This window comes from Marmota monax, unplaced genomic scaffold (genome assembly GCF_021218885.2).
Source record: "Marmota monax isolate L192 unplaced genomic scaffold, Marmota_monax_Labrador192_F-V1.1 WCK01_AAM20220418_F8-fsc00086, whole genome shotgun sequence".
NCBI classification, from domain to species: domain Eukaryota; kingdom Metazoa; phylum Chordata; class Mammalia; order Rodentia; family Sciuridae; genus Marmota; species Marmota monax.
The window spans coordinates 2366225-2387360 of record NW_026693086.1 but is presented as its reverse complement, the minus strand read 5'-3'; the positions used below and the strand labels follow the sequence as shown (position 1 = coordinate 2387360).

Here is a 21136-nt window from a genome sequence, read left to right as displayed (position 1 = left end):
TAGGGAAAGGACACCGCCTGGTTTGCACCTGTCTACTAGAGGACAGGGTCAGTGTGTGATCCCCAAACCAACCCTGCGTGTGGGCGTGGCTTTCTCCCTGACTCCGCCTCCAGATCAGCAAAAGCCCAGTCCACTGACAAGTGGAGGAGGCTGGCTTCTGGCCTCCCTTTTCTGCTGCCCTCTGATGAATCCACCTGAAGTTATTGAGAAACTAAAGTTTCGTGTCACTTAAACCCACCCTCATTTCTAGGAGGTTACTGTGAATTGAGCATTTGCGATTTTTTTTTTTTTTTTGGTACCCCGGATGGAACTCAGGGGCACTTAACCACTGAGCCCCATCCTCAGCCCTTTCGATATTTTATTTAGAGACAGAGTGTCACTGAGTTGCTTAGGGCTGCATTAGGTTTCTGAGGCTGGCTTTGAACTTGTGATCCTCCTGCTTCAGCCTCCCGAGATGCAGGGATTACAGACATGACCCACTGTGCCCGGCAAACATTTGCTATTTTATGCTTAGGATGTAAGTTCCTCTGGGGTAGAGATTTTTGTCTCTCTTGCTTATTTCTATGCCCTAATTCTTAGGATAATGTCCAGCACATAGTAGGTGTGAAAATTTTTCTTTTACACACCAGTTGTGTGTATGTGTGTGTGTACAGATGCACATTTGTGGAGTGGATTCTACTGTACCAACAGGAAGCAGAGAAGGTGAAGCCGGAGCAGATGAGAAGGTAAACATTCAAAAGCAGTCAAGGCCCTACTATGTGCTCGACAACTTTCCTAGGACACACATCTGGGGGCAGGGAAGATAAAGCGGCCAATCTCAAGGCTCCAGAATTGCAAGAGTTAAATACCCAGCCTCGTATTCTGCATGTAAATACCCACACTCAGCACTTAGTAGGTCCTCAACAAATAGTTCTGGGGCTCGTGGAACAAAAAACAGTGTGTATGTTGCATTTAAAAATTTTTTTTTTCTTAGTTGGCAACCCCCTTTCCTTAGGTCAGGGCCAAGATCCATCTTACGGGGGTGTGGAGTGAGGTTTCAGGGTCCCCACACCCTGGGACACCAGAAGCCCCTCCCACCTCTCCGGGCACCACCCCTTGCTCGGTCGTACCTGCAACGGTGTACAGAGCCGTGATGGCCAGGAGCCCCACCACCGAGAGGTAGAGGTCCAGGTGCAGAGACTGCTGGATGAAGATGGCGCCTGCATACATGTCCACCTGCGGGGACAAGAGTGTGACAGATGAGCGAAGGGACGCGGGGATGAAGGGATGGACATTGCAGCACAGTTTCTCCAGGGTCAGCAGAAACCTTCTGAAATGCCAACCCCCTTTCTCTCACCGGTGAGCCCCTTCTGAGATGTGACTTCCCTGCAAGGCTTCGCAGCAGCTGGACGTTCTCGAGGGTTTGCAAAGGAACATTCTAGAAGGGATCCCGAGTCTGTCCTTTGAGCCTGGAGCTCTTTGGTTCCAGGGGAACTCCTTCTGCCTCCCCTGGTCCCCTACCTGGGGCACGTCCTCCCCACCCCGGCGGCTCGGCCGAGCCAGGCCTGCAGAGCCCACGTGCCCCCCGAGGTTGCACGTCTGTGTGGCCGCTGTCCAGGCGATCTGCCCATCCAGAGGTCGGGGTGGGCACGTCCAGCTTGCCCTCAGTGCCTCTGATGAAGAGCTAATCACGGCCTGACCAGGAGGAAGAGCGGGGTCCCAGCCAAGGGCCGGGGGGCTCTGGCAGTTCCATTCCCTGACTCTCAAAGAAACCCAGAGAGACTGCGGCTGGGTATCGGGTGGAGAAGGCGTCCTCCCTCCCTCGGCCTGTCCTGTCCCCCAGCCTCCTCTCACTCCCCTGAAACTGAGAGGGGGAAGGCAGATGGGGAGGGGACAGCCCCGAGATGGGCTGTGACCCATCTTCCCGACATGCTGCGGGGCCAGGCCAGGCCGCGTCCCCCCCACCCCCTTACCGATATCTTGGTGAAGATGTACATGAACAGGTAGATCACGGCCAGGGTGATGGAGATCCTGCTGCCCCCAAAGCGCTTCCGCAGGTACTCCGGCATCGTGGTGACCTGGGGAGCCGGTGGGAGCCCAGCTTTGACCTCCAGCTGGCTCTGGACACCAGGTCCCCCAGCCACCAGCCCTGTCCATGCCCGCCCTGCCCCAAAGCCAGACTCACAGAGGGTCTTCTTGGGATTCTTAACGGGACACTGAAGAAGGAAGAAGGGTAAAGGGGCCCAGAGAGTGGAGGAGTGGAGGTTCTGTGCAGGGATGTGTACCCCACTGTCACATCCCCACATGGAGTGCCCCTCCTACGGTGGCCGGAGCCTGTTCTGTTTGGGCAGTGTTGGGGACCGAGCCTGGGGACCCTCTACCACCAGCTTTTTATTTTTTAACTTGAGAAAGGGTCTTTCTAATTTGCCCAGGCTGACCCCCGTGATCCTCCTCAGGGTCCCAGGTAGCTGGGATTGCAGGCATGTGCCCCTGCGCCCGGCCAGGATTATTTTTTATTTAACATTTTTTTTCTAATTGACACATTTTCTTATTTACATAAACTTACTTTAAATCATTTCTGTAATAGAAAAGCAGACCTAAGAGCCAGGTGAGATGGTGCACACCTGTAATCCCAAAGGCTCCGGAGGCAGAAGCAGGAGGGTCGTGAGATCAAAGCCAGCCTCAGCAACTCAGTGAGGCCCCGAGCAACTCATTGTAAGTGAAATATTTTTTAAAAAGGGGGCTGGGGACGTGGCTCAGTGGTTATTAAGCCCCCTGAATTCGATTCCCAGTACCAAAAATAAAAACAAACAACAAAAATCCCCAGTCCTAAATTTCAGGGAACCCTCAAAAATAAATATAGGAATGATAGGGATCATTTAGTTTCTATTCTCTTCTGGCAAATTATTGTTGTACATCAAAGAATTTTTTTTTTTTTGTACTGGGTGTTTAACCCAAGAGTGGTTTACCACTGAGCTACACTCCCAGTCCTTTTAATTTTTTAGTTTGAGACAGTCTCACTAAGTTGTTTGCTGAGGCTGGCCTTGAACTTGAAATTCTCCTGCCTCAGCCTCCTGAGTCTCGCCCACCTACTCATTCTTTCTTGACAAGGAGAGGGAGACAGAGGGAGAGCTGTTGAATGATAAGACGTGAGACTTTGCCCCCGAGTTCCTGTAATGAATCATTTTACAACGTGTTCATGTACCAAGACATCACACATACCCTGCACTCCAGAGACACGTGTGATCATGATGTGTCAATAAAAATAAAACTTATTTTAAAAATAATTTTTAAAACCTGAAAGATAATGGGAAGGAAATGACTTCACTATGTGACTCAGAGTAGGAGCCCAGGACCAATACCTAGAACCGCCCCAAGAATCACCGTGTTCCAAATTTTGAGGAAATGGCTCTACCGTAGACTTTTGCCAGGTCTAGGGAGCAGATTCTGGGGAGAGGTGGGAGGCAGCTGGAGCGGGGAGGCTGGGCCCAGGCTGAGGGTGGAGGACAGGAAGGACAATTGGCCGGCAAGCCAGGTGGGGGTGGGGGAGAAGGGGGGGAGGGGGGGAGAGAGAGGAGAGAGAAAAGAGGGAGAGAGGAGAGGGGTAGACAGGAGACAGAGAGGGGACAAGGCGTCTGCCACCTGCCTGACAGTATTCTAGACAGTAGGAGAAAACAGATGGCCCCACCCTCCTGGGAGAGACACAGCAGTCCAGTGCAATGATTCTCAACCAGGCAAGAGTTTTCACCCCCCAGGGAGTTTTTGGCACTGACTGGAAACATTCTGGCTGTCACAATTTGGGGTCAAGCTACTGGCAGCCCAAGATAGAGACCAGAGATGCTGTTCAACATCCTGGAATGCACAGAACTCCCCCACGACCCACCACACACACACACACACACACACACACACACACGACAAAGAATGACCCAGCCCCAAACATCACTGGTACCGAGGCTGAGAACCCTGGTCTCATGGAAAAGTCAGATTAATAATCACACAAGCAAATGCAAAACAGCAACCTGAGAAAACCAACAGAGGAGGAGATTTAAGCGGAAGGGGAGCTCAGAAAGGGTTTCCTGGAAGAATTGATGCTTGATCTAAAAATCTGAAGGATGAATAGGATTTGGAAAAATGTACAAAATAATGGAAATGAGTGGAGAGATGGGTGGCCCCCGAGAGCACAGCTTATTTTGCACGTTCATAAATCAAATTAGTCTGTAATTGCCTTAGTGGGCAATATTTGCAGGATCCTATTCTCCAAATATGGTAGGCAAAAAAGAATTCTGGGTGGAGGTGGAAAGTTCTAGAAAAAAGTATACGTGGGAGAATATCTTTATGCCTTTGTGATATGACAAGATTAAAAAAAAACAAGATATGAAAGACAGGATCAATGTGGCTACAGTAAAATTGAGACCTACTTATTGAAAGGTACTGTATGAAAGCGAATCGAGTAGGAAAAAAAAAGATATTTGTTAACACACAACCATCCTAAGGACTTATTTCTAGAATTTATGAAGAATGAGAACAAATCAATAAAACAAGACACATAACCTAATAGAAAAATGGGCAAAAGTCCCAGACTTCCTGTCATTATAACAGATATCCAAGATAGTCCTTTTATAAAAAGAAGAGGCTTGTTGTGGCTCACACTTAAGTTTGGGTTCTTGGTTTGGCCCAGGATTGGTTGGCTCCATTTCTCTGGACCTGAGGCAGCACATCACGGTGGGAGAGCGTGATGGAACCAAACTGCTCACCACGTGGCCAAAGAGAAGAGCAAGAGACTCTTCCTCTTGTATACGTGGGAGAATATCTTTATGCCTTTGTGATATGACAAGATTAAAAAAAAAAAAAAAACAAGATGTGAAAGACAGGATCAATGTGACTACCCTCTGTGGGGTCCCACAGTGCCCCCAGAGAGTATTTCCCCAAGACCCACGACCCAAGACCCACCACGCTCTGCCTCTTGAAGTTCCCCCCCACCTCCCAAGAGCACCTGGCTGGGCACCAAGCCTTTATCCTCTGGATCCTTGGGGAACAGTCCAGATCTGAAGGATGGCAACAAGTTATAGCAATTTCCAAAGAGGAAAGTCAAATGGCCAGAGGGTACATCGAGAGAATTGTCGATTAAAAGCCCAGTGAGTTACCAAGTGCACTCGCTCAGGGACTTTGAAGTCAGAAGACCCAAATATCAGCAAGGATGTGGAGCTTTGGAGTAAGGGGAATCTCTCTGGGAGAAAATTTGGTAGCATCTTGTAAACCCCAAGATAAACATCCAGTGGCCACAGCCGTTCCACTCGTAGGGAGAACAGGGAGAGTCTCCCCAGCAGTGCATGTGTCAAATCGAGACACAGGGGTTCAAATCCCACAGCAGTGGCCATCATAACTGGACACTGGGAAGTCCCGGATGTCCATGACCTGCAGAATGGTTAAATACATCAGGGTGGAGTCATACTTCAGAATCCCAACGAAATACACAGTAATGAAAATTAACACGCGGAAAGAATCAGTACCCTCCAGGGACATCAGTGGAGTAGAAGGTGGAGAGGGAGGGAGGAGGGACAGGAAAGGGGAGGAAAGCCTGAGTGAACTGAACAAAATCCTGACATGGGCACATATGAACACGCCACAGTGAATTCTACCTCCATGTGTGTTCATAAAACACCAATCAAAAATAGGTAAATGGCCCAGCGTGGTGGCGCACGCCTGTCCTCCCAGCGGCTCAGGAGGCTGAGGCAGGAGGATTGCAAGTTCAAGGCCAGCCTCCACAACTTATCGAGGCCCTAAGCAACTTAGCAAGATCCTGTCTCTAAATATAAAAAGTAAGAAATACAAAAGGCCTGGGGATGTGGCTCAGTGGTAAAGTGCCAGAAAAGTAAGAGATGGAGAAGAGGGGGAGGGAGGAGGGAGGGAAAAGGAGGGGGACCAGGGACAGAAACAGAGTAGATCATGTTCCATGCACATATGATTTTGTCAAAATGAATTCAACTATTATGCATCAGGACGATGCATTACTTAAAAAAATAAAATATGCTACCCCTGATTCAATTTATATGTGATTATAGATAAAAGCTTGATCAAATGATATTGTTCAGGTAGGTGCAATAAAAACTGCAAAGAAAAGTCAGGAAGTGATTACTTGAGGCTGAGAGGGAGGCCCGTGGTCCTTCTAAGGCTCCGAGGGGACATTAAGCTTCAGGTGTTCTTCTTTTTCTTCTTCTTCTTCTTCTTTTTTTTTGGTACCAGGGATTGAACTCAGGGGCACTCGACCACTGAGCCCCATCCCCAGCCCTGTTTTGTATTTTATTTAGAGACAGGGTTTCACTGAGTTGCTTAGGGCCTCACTTTTGCTGAGGCTGGCTTTGAACTTGAGATCCTCCTGCCTCAGCCTCCCTAGTCACTGAGATTATAGGCGTGAGTCACCACACCTGAAGAGATTTTATTATTATTATTATTATTTGTGTTTTGGCATTAAAACAATTCTGAGCCCAATTCTTTCCAGCCCCTGAGCACCCCATGTGCACCTTAAGATGTGGATTATGAGGTCAGAGCTGCTCAGGGGTCCCAGTGCCCTCACCTGTGCCTCATCCCTCCCCAGAGCTGGGACCTCTTATGGATGTCCATAGGCCCGAGGACAGGGAAGGGCAGCCCAGCATTTCCCCCAGAGTGTCTTCCCATCCCATCCCACCCGAAGCTCCTCAGACTCACCTGCCCAGCGATGTAGATGGGGAGGAAGATCCAAGACAACATCAACACAGAAAATAAGCCCTGCCCAAAAAAACACAGGCAGAAGTTGACTCCCAGCTCCCAACAAGGTGCCGATCCAGATGTCTCTCTGCACCCTGAGGGAACCTGACCTGAACTCCACCTCATTTTGTGTCTTATTTGCTGCATGGTTCACCTTCCCTGGCCTTCGGCTTTCCATTTTTAAAAATGGGGAGAAGAGAATTAAGGAGGGAAGGGAAGAGTGGAAACGTAATTCTCTTAATGTCTCTACGTGGCAGGTAAAGATGAGGAAGCGACTTCAGAAACTGTTTCTTAGACAGTCCAGGTTGGAGATGTAGCTCAGTGGCTCTATGAGGCTCAGAGAGGTTACGTAACTTGCCCAGGGTCACAGAGCTTATAAACATTGAAATCAGGATGTGAACCCAAGTAGTCTGTAATTGAATTTCATAATGCGATAGTATATGCAGCATACTGAGGTCGGAGCCTGGCATAGAGTAAGCATTTTAAAAATGTTAGTCATGATGAAGATGAAGGTCATCATTAATAAACACAAGGTCCCTTCCCAGGAAAAATAATCCAGTGTGAATTCTGCTGTGTAGAAATGTGTCTTCTCATGGGTATTGCTGTGGTTAAAAAAAAAACAAAAAGACAAATGCCACTGAGCCATATGATTTTTGTGATGGACAACTGATGTCCCCTGACATCATCCTTTTCCTGCATCTGAGAGGGAGGGATTCTGAATCGTCTTCTCCAAATCTCTATCGTTGGAGTCACCAAGCAAACGCAGGGACATCTGAGGCTCACAGACCCAAGGGAGGTTTGCTGATGGAGGACCCTTGAGCCTCCTGTTCCTGTTTTCAAAAAGTACTATTCTGCTTTTTAAAGTGCATCGGTGGCACACACCTGTTATCCCAGCGGCTCTGGAGGCTGAGGCAGGAGGATCGCAAGTTCAAAGCCAGCCTCAGCAACTTAGCGAGGCCCTAAGCAACTTAGCAAAAAAAAACCTGCCTCCAAATAAACAATTTTTTAAAAGGCCTGGGGATGTGGCTCAGTGGTTAAGCACCCCTGGGTTCAATCCCTGGTACCAAACAATGAAGTCAATAAAATAAAGTGCAGGGCATTCACGACTTCTCCCCAGGTGCCCCCACCAGGTAGAGGCCAGGTGCCGTGTCCAGGGTGAAATACTTACATTCAGCTCATAAGCAGTGACCGAGATACCCACAGCAGCCCCTGACCCCGCCAGTCCAAGGAAATGTCCACTTCCGACATTGCTGGCGAACAAGGACGCGCCCACCTGCGGGGGACACATGGATCAGATGGTGCAGCCAAGAACCAGTTCTGTCCAGGTTCCAAAGGAACCAAGGCAAATAAAGAGGAGAAAGAGACCCCACCCTTCTCCGGCATCTTTGTTCAAATTAGAAAAAGACCCCCCCCTCCCAGCTCTTTTGCATCCACCTATCAGAAATGGTTAAACAGGCACACCTCACCTCCAACGCCTACAGGTTGAATTGCGCCCCCTAGAGGTACACAGTGCACAGCTTGAACAACGGTGCGCAGCGTCCTTGGCGGGGAGGGGAGAATGACAGGCACTGATTTAAATGCTTCCTGATGAGAATCCGGAGCCTGATGACTCCTCACCCCCTGCTGCTCACATCACCAACCCTCCTTCTGGGACAAAGTGGCCAAGACTGTACTCCCTGATTCCAGACACTGCTCTCTGCTGATTGGACGGGACAGCCCTTGGCTCTGACAGGGTGTCTTTTCAATCCATTAGTTCTTTAACTTGTCTAATGATGTTTGCAGTGTGTATTACCCACCTGTTATCAAATGTATTTTATTTTTGATGCCATTGTTACCATTGTTAATGGAATTATTCTCTTAATTTCATTTTCAGATTATTCATTACTAGTATATAAAATCACAATGGACTTCTTCTTTTTTTTTTTTTTTTTTGTGCCAGGGTTTGACTCAGGGACGCTTAACCCCTGAGCCACATCCCCAGCCCTTTTTATATTTTATTTTGAGACAGGACCTCACTGTGTTGCTTAGGGCCTTACTCAATTTCTGAGGCTGGCTTTGAACTTGCGATCCTCCTGTCTCAGCCTCCCCAGCTGCTAAGATTTCAGGCATGCACCACTGTGCCCGGCTAAAATGCAATGGACTTTCAACACTGATCTTATATTCTGCAGTCTTACTGACTCATTTATAACCTCTAGTAGCATTTTGTGGGTTACTTAGTTTCTATGTGCAAGATCATACTGTATGCAAATTGAGAGAGATTTATGCTTTCCTCTTCAATCAGGGTGACTACTTCTTTTTCAAATTGCAAATTTCCCTGGCTAGGACCTCTGGCAAAATGTTGAAAGTGTCATAAGGGCATGCCTGTAATCCCAGAGACTCAGGAGGCTGAGGCAGGAGGATTGCAATTTGAGGCCAGTCTCAGCAAATTAGTGAGACCCTAAGCACCTTAGCAAGACCCCGTCTCAAAATATCCTGTCTTAGTAAATAAAAAGCGCTGGTGATGTGGCTCAGTGGTAAAGAATCCCTAGGATCAATCCCTACTGCAACAACAAACAGAAAAATCTTTGTCTGGTTCCTAATCTTAGGGGGATACTCCATCTTTCACTCTTGGGCTCGTTAGCTGTGCTGTGTCTTTGTAATGTCCTTTATTAAATTAAGGAAGTTTCCTTCTATTTCTGGTATTTTTTTTGGAAGTTTCAACATAGAAGGGTTTTAGATTCTGCCAAATGCCTTTCCTGCATCTGTCGCAGGGATCGGGAGGGTTTTGCCACTTCTTGGATGATACAGCATCTTACCTTGAGTGACTTTTGGTAAATCAGATCAAATTTTCATTTCTAGGGTCAATCTCACTTGGTCACGGTGTGCAGTCATTTTTATGTGCTGCTGGATTTGGAGTGCTGAGAGCTTTTGAGTATATTCAATAGAAATACTTATCTGTAGCTTCTCTTTTCTTGGGAGATCTGGTGTGATCTCCTGGTTAACATTGTTCTTGCAGGAGGGGTTAGAAAGTGTCCCCCTATCTCTGGGAGGACTTTGTGAAGGATCGGTGCTAATTCCTCTCCCAACTTTGGCAAGAATTCACTTGGAAGTCCTCTGCTTGGGGCTTCTCTTCCCGGGAAGTTTTATAGTTGCTCATACAATGTCTCCACCTTGCACGAGGACAATCAGGCTTTTCATTTCTCCTTGAGTCACTTTGGGGACTTGGTGTCTTTCTAGGGATTTTTTTCCATGTCACCTAGATTTTCTAATTTTTTATTTTTGGCATAACTGTTCACAGAGTCTCCTTATAATTATGTTTTAAATTTTTCTTTAGTATTGGTAGTAGCACCACCTCTTAAATCCCTGATTTTAATAGTTTGTACCTTCTCTTCTTTGTGTTCATAAAACTGACCACCTCGCTAGGAGGTGGTCAGTTTTATGAACCTTTGCAAGAACCAATTTTTTTTTCTTTTTTATACTGGGGATTGAACTCAGAGGTGCTTAACCACTGAGCCACATACCCAGCTCTTTTTATTTTATTTATTATATATATATTTAAAATTTTTTGTAGTTGTAGGTGGACAGCATGCCTTTATTTTATTTGTTTATTTTTTGTGGTGCTGAGGATCGAACCCAGTGCCTCACGTGTGCTAGACAAGTGCTCTACCTCTGAGCTACAGCTCCAGCCCTCTTTTTATTTTTTATTTAAAGACAGGGTCTCACTAAGTCGCTGAGGCTGGCTTTGAACTTGTAACCCTCCTGCCTCAGCCTCCCCCAGCTGCTGGGATGACAGGTGTGCGCCATGGCACCTGGCTCTACCTTTGCTATTGTTGATTTCTCTGATGATTTTCTAGCCTCGACTTCATCTTTCTCCACTCTTTTATTGCTTCCTTCCTTCTGCTTGCGTTGGATTTAGTTTGCTTTTCTTTTTCTACTTAATGTGAAAGGCTAAGTAATTGGTTTGGCGTCTTTTTTCTTTAAAAAAAACAACAACAACAACTGGGCATTGCAATATGAATTTGCCTCTAAGAAATGCTTTAGCTGCATCTCATAACTTTGGGTAGTGCGTTTGCTTTCAATCCTCTCAAAATATTTCCTAAAATTGTTACAATTTCTTCTCAGATCCATTGATTATTTCAGGATGCATTGCTTAATGTCTACGTATTTGTGAATCTCCCAAACTGCCTTCCATTAGTGATTTCTAATTTTATTTCACCATGGATAGACAATATTCTTTGTGTTCGTTTCAATATTTTAATACATATATATATTTTTCGGTACTGGGGATTGAACTCAGGGGCACTCCACTACTGAGCCCCATCCCCAGCCCTATTTTGTATTTTATTTAGAGACAGGGTCTCCCTGAGTTGCTTAGGGCCTCACTGTTGCTGAGGCTGGCTTTGAACTTGCCATCCTCCTGCTTCAGCCTCCGGAGCCTCTGGGATGACAGGCGTGCCACGCCCAGCCTCAGTCATTTTAAATTTATCGCGACTTATTTGTAGCTGAGCATCTCCAGTTTATCCTGGAGAGTGTTCCCTGTGCCCATAGAAGAAGGCATATGTGGTTGGGCGGACTATTTCTCTGTATGTCTGTTATGTGACAGATAGAAACATAGATGAGAGAAAGACAGACAGACAGACAGAGAATAGTCAGAGGAACCAGGTCATTGGGTCCCAGGGGCAGCACCTGAGCCTCTGCATTCAGCCACACCCCAAACCAGTCCACAGGTAGAGGGTTCCCTTGGAGGAGCCGATAAATCCTCTTTTTGCTTAAATAAATTTGAGTTGGCGCCAAGCCCTTTTTAGTTTGGACTGTGACTTTCAGCCAACATGGAGCTCAAGAGCCCGAGATGGAGCACCCGTCCTGGAAGGTTCTTTGGGAAGTGACTTAGCTGGACTGGAGAGCACTTACTGGCCACCACACCATGTCCCCTCCAGCCAGGAAGTAGCCTTTCACCGTGTCTCTTTTGGTCTTCACCGTGGACTGAAACAGAGAGGGGGGGGAGACTGTTAGCAATTCCCGGCATCCCCCACGGGTCAGCCCCCAGGGAATCCAGCAGGCCAGACTTGGGGACCTCACTGGCTCTTCAGGGTTGGCATTCACCGAGTGCTTTCCCTGTTCCATGCTGAGCATCTTCTAGACATCAGCTCATTTTGATCCTTACCAACTCCTGAGAGGTGGGTGCCACCAGGACCGTCTGACAGAGGAAAAGACTGAGTGAGCTCAAGTCCTACCCATTCATGCTGCTATAACAAAATGCCAGAGACTAGGTAATTTATAGACACCAGAAACTTGTGCCTTGTAGTTCTGGAGGTTGGGAGGTTCAAGATCAAGGCGCCCACGGGTTCGGTGTCTGGTGAGGACCCCGTGACTCATAGATGGAGCCTCCTCTGTGTCCTCACAGAGCCTGTGAGTGGGACGGGGAACTCGTTCCCCTGATATTCTTATAAAGCCTCTGATCCCTTTTATGAAGTTTCTGCCCTCATGACTGAATCATCTCCTCAAGTCCCCACCTCTTTGTACTGTCACATTGGCAATCAGGTTTCAACATGGATTTCAGAGATAGGAAAATGGTTCTTAGACACATCATCTCTGTCCAGACTCCTTCATTATGAGATAAGTGCATATTAACAATGCATTGAGGGCTGGGGATGTGGCTCAAGCGGTAGTGCGCTCGCCTGGCATGCGTGCGGCCCGGGTTTGATCCTCAGCACCACATACAAACAAAGATGTTGTGTCCACCGGAAAAAAAATAATAATAATAAATAAATATTAAAAATTCTCTCTCTCTTTCTAAAAAGAAAAAAGACCAAAAAACCAAAAAACAATGCATTGAGATACTATTTTCCTCTGTCAGTTTGACAGCACCTGGTTGGTGAGGACATGATAAAACAGGCTTTGTTGTACATATGTGCAGATGGGTAATTTATGCTAATTGGACACAAATTTAGCATAACTGCAAATGCATATCTCCTTCAGTCTGAGAATCCTATTTTAGGAGATTTATCCTACATCATGTCTACACTCCAAAATAATGAGTGCATAAGGTTTGTTTATTATAACCTGGACAGTAAGAGGTGAGAGAAAACCCAACTGTCCCTCAGCAGGAAGTCGGTTAAGTAAATGACAATAGAGTCATCTAATGCTGTTCAGTGTTTAGGATGAGGAAGCCGAGCCTGTGATCCTAGAGGCTCTGGAGGCTGAGGCAGGGGGTTCGCGAGTTCAAAGCCAGCCTCGGCAACTTAGCAAGACCCTGTCTCTAAATAAGATATATAAAAAAGGGCCAGGGATGTGGCTCAGTGGTCAAGTGTCCCTGGGTTCATTCCCTGGTACCAAATAATAATAATAATAATAATAATAATAATAATAATTAGTTAAAATAGAATAAAGATAATTAGGAAGGTTTGAGGTACTGATATGAAGAGACAGTGGTAAGTAAAAACAACAAGGTAAAACACAAGTAGGTACAGAAAGCTACTTCCTGTTTAAGAAAGAGGGCAATAAACATATTAATACTGGCTTGGATTTGCATAAAGAAACTGGAAGAATTCATAATACACAGTGATTACAAGCCAGTAATGGCAGCTTCCTATGCAGGGAAGAGTCACAGGGAGACTTTATACTTATGTCCTGAGCTATTTTTATTTTGAGCCACTCTTGCCTTTAAAAAAAAAAAAATTCCTTTAGATTGCTGGGTGTGGTGGCGCACACCTGTGATCCCAGCAACTCAGGAGGCTGAGGCAGGAGGATCTTGGGTTCAAGGTCAGCCTCAGCCATTTAGTGAGACTCTGCTTCAGGAGACGGGGTGGGGGATATAACTCACCTCCCTGGGTTCTATCCCTAGTACTTCAAACAAAACCAACAAACAAAAGCTTTTAGATTAAAATAAAAAGAACATAGGCTTCAAAATAAGGTGGATAGGAATTCCAACTCCAGTTCTTCCAACTTACTAACAGAATAAAGAACTTAAATTTTTGAGACTCAGTTTCTTTGTCTGCTAAATGGGCACAGTGTCTTCTGAGAGGCCCTGGGCAAATTGCCTGAGATGACTTGAGGGGAAATGCTTAACCAGCTCGAGGCACAGCCAACGCCAAGGTGCTTTTGAAATGTTAGAGGCCTGAGGAAGACCTTGGGCTGGTTTCTTCCTCTCAGTACGTCATCTCCCAAATCACAGGGTTCACGCGGGGCTTCAGGCCAGTGTCCCCTTCTCCCTCCCTCCCCAGGGCCTGGCTTACCCAGAGTCCAACAGCCAGGACGAAAATGAAGTAAAGCACCAGCACCGCGATGTCTCCAGGCTCCAGGCTCTTCTGGGGAAAAGCCTCCAGGGGATCCGACTGCGGAGGCCGCGGGCTGCTGGGGCTGCTGGGGCTGCTCTCCATGGTCCTGAATGAGCCTTTTCAACCCTGCGAAGGGCAGATGTGTCAGACCCCAGATTCCCTTTCTAGGCTGCCTCCTGGGGCCATCTGAGGAGTAAGATCCACATGGAGGGATGTGCGCTGGAGGAAGGTCCCTACATTCATCCGTCCACCCATCCATCCACTCGTCCATCCATTCGTCCATCCACTCGTCCATCCATTCGTCCATCCATTCACCCATCTGTTTGTCCATCCACTCATCCATCCACTCAACCATCCACTCATCTATCCATTCATCCATCCATTCATCCATCCATTTGTCCATCCATTCATCCATCCGCTCGTCCATCTGCTCATCCACCCATTCATCCATCCATTCACCCATCTGTTTGTCCATCCACTCATCCATCCACTTGTCCATCCACCCATCCATCCATTTATCCATCCGCTCATCCATCTGCTCACCTATCCACTCATCCATCCATTCATCCATCTGTTTGTCCATCCACTCATCCATCCACTAAACCATCCACTTGTCCATCCATTCATCCATCTGTTCGTCCATCCACTCATCCATCCACTCAACCATCCACTCAACCATCCACTCATCTATCCATTCATCCATCCATTTGTGCATCCATTCATCCATCCACTCGTCCATCCATTTGTCCATCCATTCATTCATCCACTTGTCCATCCACTCATCCAACCACTCAACCATCCACTCATCTATCCATTCATCCATCCATTTGTCTATCCATTCATTCATCCACTTGTCCATCCACTCATCCAACCACTCATCCATCTGTTCGTCCATCCACTCATCCGTCCACTCAATCATCCACTCATCTATCCATTCATCCATCCATTTGAACCAAACACTCTTGCTCCAGAATCCAGGCTTTCAACCTGTTTCCCAGCAGACTGCATTTCCATGGATAATTTAAGGGATTCCAGTGACAAGCAGGTTAACGGACCCAAGGCTGTTGACATCTAATCCCCAGAACCTGTGAATATGTTCTTAAATGACAAAGGAAGATTCAGTTTGCAGGTAGAATTAAGGTTGCAAGTCAGTTGACCTTAAGTATAGGGAGATGTCTGGGTATAGAGGACCTTAAAGTAGGGACCTCTCTGGATGATGTGGGTGGGTCTGTGTCACTCACAAGGGGAGGCAGAATCAGAAGAGAAACCAAACAGGTGACAGTGTGAGGTGGTGGTGGGGGTTGGGTGGACCTTGCTGGCTTTGCCAAAGGCAGAAGGGACCCTGCCTACAGGATCTGGATAAAGCAAAGGGATGGACTCTCCCCTGGACCTTCTAGAAGGAATTCAGCCCTGCTCATACCCTGATGTTAGCTCACGAGACCCCTTTAGAACTTTTCAACTGTAAGATGCAAAACTCATGGTGTCTTAGCCGCAAAATCTGCTACCACTCACTACAGCAGCAATCCCACGGAATAGTTTAAAAATAATTATTAAGACTCTTCTTTATCATCAGCACCCTATAGAAACTAGTTGGTAATAAGGAAGTGGTGGGGGCTGGGGTGTAGCTCAGTGGCAGAACATGTACCTGGCCTGTAGGAGGCCCTGGGTTTCAGCCCCAGCACTGCCAAAAATATATAAGGAAATGGGGAGAGGTGAGATCAGACGGGGGCAGAGTCGAGACACAGGCGTGGCTGGGTGCAGAAAGTTGTGCAGGAAGGTTGTTTTGAAGGCAGCGTCGTGGACCTTAGAGGGTGAGCTGGGAGGGGTTAGGGGCTGTCTTCGTCCGTTCCTGCTGCTATTAACAAAATACCTTAGCCTGTGTAGTTCACAAACAACAGAAATGGGTCAGGTGTGGTGGTGCGCACCTGTCCTCCCTGCAGCTCGGGAGGCTGAGGCAGGAGGATCATGAGTTCAAAGCCAGCCTCAGCAACTCAGCGAGGCCCTAAGCAACTCAGCGAGACCCTGTCTCTAAATAAAATATAAAAAGGGCTGGGGATGGGGCTCAGATGGAGTGCCCCTGAGTTCAATCCCTGCTACAAACAAAAAAACCCAAGCAAAACCCAGAAGTGGGTTGCCCACAGCTCTGGAGGCCTGGGAGTTCAAGATCAAGGCACCAACAGATGCAGTGGGCAAAGCCCCGATGCTCATAAATGATATTTCTATGTGGCCTCCGTGGGGGAACCGCTCTCGTAGAGGCTTACAGGAGGAGATTGAATGTTCCCTTGGAGATGCTGCCCTGTGGGGCCCTCAGTATCTGTTAGGTCCTGTCTTGAGACCAGTGTAACCTTGAACTTCTGGATGGGGCCACTGCACCTCCATGATCTCTTATCTCCTGATGCAGGATTATATAGCAGAAGCCAAAGTTCCAACCCAGCCCCCGTCACCTGTGTCTCAGTGGGTCTCGGTTTAGGATCAATGGATGCTAATAATCACAGCTGCTCCAGACCCCCTGTCTAAGACCACTCATAGACCTCAGGTCTTGGCTGGGGAAGGTGGGGAGGGAGGGCTGGAGCTGGAGACCCCTTCTGGCTGTGGGGTGAAGTTTCCTAAAGTAGGTTCTAGAGCTGAAAGGCAGGTTCTGGAGGCTTGGAGGAGGAGAGGGGGCGAGATGCCCTTGAGGGTATCTCTAAGGAGAAAGCCCTCCTCAGGTCATGCCGGCTTTAGAAGTGAGGAAGTTGTGGCTCAGAGAGGTTTAGGGATACATCCAAAGTCACACAGCGGATGAGCGGTGAAGTGAGACTCAAATCCAGATCTTTCTGACTTCAGAGCCTGCCTTCTCCACATTTCCACCTGCTGCTTCCAAAGCAGGGGACTTTAAGGAGAATGAGGACAGGAAGCAGCTCAGGGTTGCAGAAGGAGCCAGCCCTCCCTGTGCCCAGCCCCGCCCCCACGCCCCTTGCAGCCCTCGGCCTGCCAGGCACGGAGCGCGGTGGGAGCGGCTCGCTGCACATAAACAAGTTATTCATCACCGCTTTGGGGCCCGGGGGAGGCTGGCACCGCTTCCGAGCCTTCCTGGGTCCAGGGAGGTGGGGCCCTGCCAGGGTGTGCAGGGGCCCGGCTGCATCTTCACGGCGGGAACAGGAGCATCCGTGGACCAGAGGCGCCGGGTCGCCCAGTTCTGCTGCCTCTGTCCCTGGCCCCAGGCAGATCCCTCCTGCGCCCCTTCCTTATCCAGCACCCCAGGGGTAGGGCAAGGACTGGCCATGAGCTTAGGGCCACAGGCTCCCTCTGTGTCACCCTGGCCTGCTGCATCTCCAGTGAGCTGGCTTCCGGGCTGATTTTTGTCTCAGCGAACTCCAGAGGTAGGATTTGAACCCAGGTCCTGCGTGGCAGCTCATCATGACCTGGCTGCCTCTCCTCCCCTCCTCGGGCGCGTTTCTCCTTCATTCTTTCCTTCCCCCTGTCTCTGTTCCTTCTCCACAAACATTTGTTAGGCTCTCTGCCAGGCCTGAGAAACTCAAAGGAGCATTTATTCAGCACTAGCTGTTTGCCAGGCTCAGTGCTAGGCCCTGGAGATTCATTGGAATGAACACTCATTGGGCACCAGTTGTGTGCCAGACTCTGTGCGAAGCCCTGGAGACCGAGTAGGGCAAACAATTATCAGGCCTCAGTTGTGTTTCAGGGTCTGTTAGGTCGGTCAGTGGAAAAAGCATTTATTAGGCACCAGCTGTGTGCTCGGCATGGTGGATAAAACAGGGAGAAAGGCAGCCCCGCCCCCATCCTCAGGGGTTTTCACCCCAACCCCTTGCAGCATGGTGTGTCCCCAGGACCAGGGGGTGAAATGACCCCAAGCACCTTTGGCACCTGGTCCCAGAATTCTTTGCGGCCTCTGGAGGGCCATGCTCCTCCTGCGGGGGGGACCCTGCCCGTTCATTCCTGGAGGGCGGGTTAAGGGCAGCCTGGGTTCTGACAAAGGCTTTCTTTGCAGTGGGTGGCCCTGCCCTTGAGGTCGCCTGCTGGCCCGAGCACAAAAGGAAGCTCAGTCCGGCGGGCGCAGCTCACAGCCTTCCTTTTGACCTTCTGTGTAATCTGCTGTGGTCGGATGTGAAAATTTTCCACACCACGGTGCAAGGGGAAGAGAAATCAGGAAACAGGTTCCCAGGCCCCGGGGCACAGGCAGGTGGGGGCTGCATCTCCTGACTCGGGTCCCCCCGGGTGTGCGCCCACTGCGGGGGCTACCTGTGCCTCCAATAACTTCTGCGCCTCTGAAGCATCTCAGAATGAATGAAAGGGGAATGAAACAGAGAGCAATGCTGACAGCCGGCTGTGTGCGCGGGAGACACTCACAGACACAGAACAGTACCGTTTGTCAGGATCGGGCATGTTGGCCAGTAAGGATCCATCACTTCAGAGGGAATGGCAGGAGGTGGACAGGGAGGGAGAGAGAGGGAGAGAAAACAGAAGTTCTCTGCATTAACCAACCACGACAGAGTCGCTCTCTCCCTGCAGATTTTAATTATGGGGAAAAGACGACCCAAGAAACAGATGTGATAAAGTGTAAAAACTTTAGAACTTCACTACCCCAGCTCAACTCCCAGCTCCACTTCCTCTGAGCTCTGTGACCTTGAGACTCAGTTTCTCCATCTGTAAAACGGGAATCATAACCAGACACAGGCCACGGGTTTGTTAAAAGCAGTGGGCATAGTCCCTGATGCTATGTAATTAGGTACGGGGATACTTGATCTGCCCCCATCCGTGGCCTTTGTGGTCAGCCAGACCCTGGCCACTCATTGCATGAGTCTCATTGACAACACAGCTCTCCGAAGAGCTCAGGTCTCTGATAAACCCCATTGATCAGGGGAGTCAAAGAACAGGCCACTGGTGAATGACCAAACTGGCCTCCAACCCAGGTTTAACTCAGAGCTCCTAACCACCCTGGGGCACGTGAACCTGGCAGGTGTGATAACAAGGCCTGGCATGGGCCAGCAGCCTCTCAGGTCCTTGTCCCCTCTCCTGTGTGGCAGGCTGCAGCGGAAGCCCCCTGTCCACTCCACAGCCACACAAGCTGGGCCTCAGGTCCTAGTCTAGGGGCTTCGGGCAGAGTCAGGCCATCCAGAGGGAGGCAGAGAGGTCGAGAGGACAGAAGAGAGGCTAAGGCAGAGAGGGCACAAGGACCCCTGGGTACAGAAGAGAGGCCCCCTCACTTCCTGAGCAGGTGATAACCTGGGGCCCATTGGGAACTGGTCTCTAGAGCGAGGCCAAGACAGACAGCAGGACTTTGGGCTGGCTCGTCCCCAGCAGCTCTGCTCTTTCAGAGGTTAATTCCTGGTGCAGTGGGACCCGCCAGCCTCCCCCCTAGTGTCCACAGAGGGGAGGAGGTGAGCCCGAGAGTGCAGGGGAGCATCCTCCTCACCCTCCTGTCCCTTCAGGGGTGACCTGTCTCCTGATTCCTGGAGAGACTAGAAGTCCCAAGAGCTCCTGAGCCCAGACCTGCCGTCACACGGATGCCCGAAGACATCTCAGGGTTGACGTACGCGGTAGAAACCATGCTCTGAGGACCCCGCAGGTGCCTCTCACTCACCTCCCGTCTCACTAACTGGCGGTGTCGTCCCTTCTGCTGCTCACACCAGCAATGAGTCACCCTAACGTCACTCAGTCACTCACTCATTCAAGTGGTCTGGGGGCAGCTCTCCGTGGTAGGTGCTGCCCTAAGCTCCAGAGACGCCATGGGTGCAAATATATTGTAGCATCTCTTTCTCAGCCCCCATTCTCCTAGGCTCCTAAATCACAGCCGGAATCCATTTGTTTTCCCTCACCTTGACTTCTTCTTCTTCTTCTTCTGCTTTTTTTTTTTAAACTGGGGATTAAACCCAGGGACACTCAACCCCTGAGCCCCATCCCCAGCCCTATTTTGTATTTATTTAGAGACAGGGTCTCACTGAGTGGCTTAGCACCTCGCTTTGGCTGAGGCTGGCTTTGAACTCGCGATCCTCCTGCCTCAGCCTCCTGAGCCGCTGGGGGATGGCAGGTAGCCCTCACCTTGACTTCCATTTCCCTCGTCCAAGCTCCATCACTTCTGTCTACCCTACAGCAAGGACCTCTTCCCATCTCGGTCCACCTTTGCTTCCTTTTAACCCACACCTCCTGTGGAAGCTGCAGAGATCTTTGAACATAAACCAGGTAAATTATTTGCCGGCTCCAATTGTCTCTGCGCCCACAGAGGTGTTTGCTCTGTCCCTGCCCCAGCCTCGGGGCACACCGCCCTTCCTTGAAGGCAATTTCTGGCCTCAGGGTCCTCATCCTTCTGTTCCCTCTGCCTGGGATGCCCTTCCCTGTTCTCTTTGCTTGACAAACTCCTCCTCGTCCCTGAGACACCAGCCTACTGTGCCCATCTCCCAAACAGCCTTCTCTCGGGCCCAGTCGAAGTTGGACCCTTGAGTCGCCTGCTTTCGTAGCAGACGTGACTTCTCAGGTTTCATCACACCTAACAGCTGCTCTGCGGGAGCCCCTCACTCCCACTCATCCCCACCTCCTCTAAGTTCCATGGAGGCTGGGAGTGTAGCTATGTGGGTGTGTGTGTGGTTTATGTGGATCGATTCTTCCTCCTTTTCTCTCTGGGTCCTTCACCTCCACACCTGTAGGCTGGGCCTGGCTGAGGCTCACATTCTCATTTGACAGATAAGGACCATCAGGCTCCAGGTGGCCGAAAGTCCCAAAACTCCCGGAACTGACTGTGCTATGACCCTCACCAGGTGCCATCCGCTGCCCAAACCCACCTGCCGAGCTCCCAGTCCCCCGGCCACGCTGCAGGCCTGTGCTGGACAAGCTTTCTCTGCAGAGGGGGGCTGCGGGCCCCAGGGTTCCCAGCTAGAACCCCTCTGCCCGGGCTGTCCCCTGCCCAAGACGGTCCTGCTCTCAGAGCGAGCAGGGATCTGCTGCAGGGAGCAGGGCATCTTACCTGATTCCAGGTGCAGGCTCAGCTGTAGGGGGCTTCGGAGGCAGAAGGAGGCGCAGATGGCCGTAAGAAGAGAGGCCCCTGGTCTCCTCTCCCCTTGCAGCAGAGAGCGTCAGAGGACAGCAGTGACCCCCTGTTCCTAGGCGGCTGCTGCTCAGAGAATCTCCCCAGAGGTCAAACTCCAAACTCCAACCTCAGC

At 49.5% G+C, this 21136-nt stretch overlaps 1 protein-coding gene across 1 annotated transcript in view; it reads right to left on the bottom strand.

Annotated features, from left to right (window-relative positions):
* The window catches only part of Slc5a11 (solute carrier family 5 member 11), a 45863-nt gene extending 24727 nt beyond the window's left edge, over positions 1–21136 (bottom strand). The window contains exons 1-7 of the mRNA XM_046454635.2: positions 20941–21136; positions 13941–14108; positions 11617–11688; positions 7895–7999; positions 6688–6747; positions 1953–2057; positions 1110–1215 (exon numbers count right to left, since the gene is read on the bottom strand). Of these exons, the coding sequence (XP_046310591.1) occupies positions 1110–1215; positions 1953–2057; positions 6688–6747; positions 7895–7999; positions 11617–11688; positions 13941–14084 (592 nt within the window). The 5' untranslated portion in view covers positions 14085–14108; positions 20941–21136. The remainder of the gene's footprint in view (positions 1–1109; positions 1216–1952; positions 2058–6687; positions 6748–7894; positions 8000–11616; positions 11689–13940; positions 14109–20940) is intronic.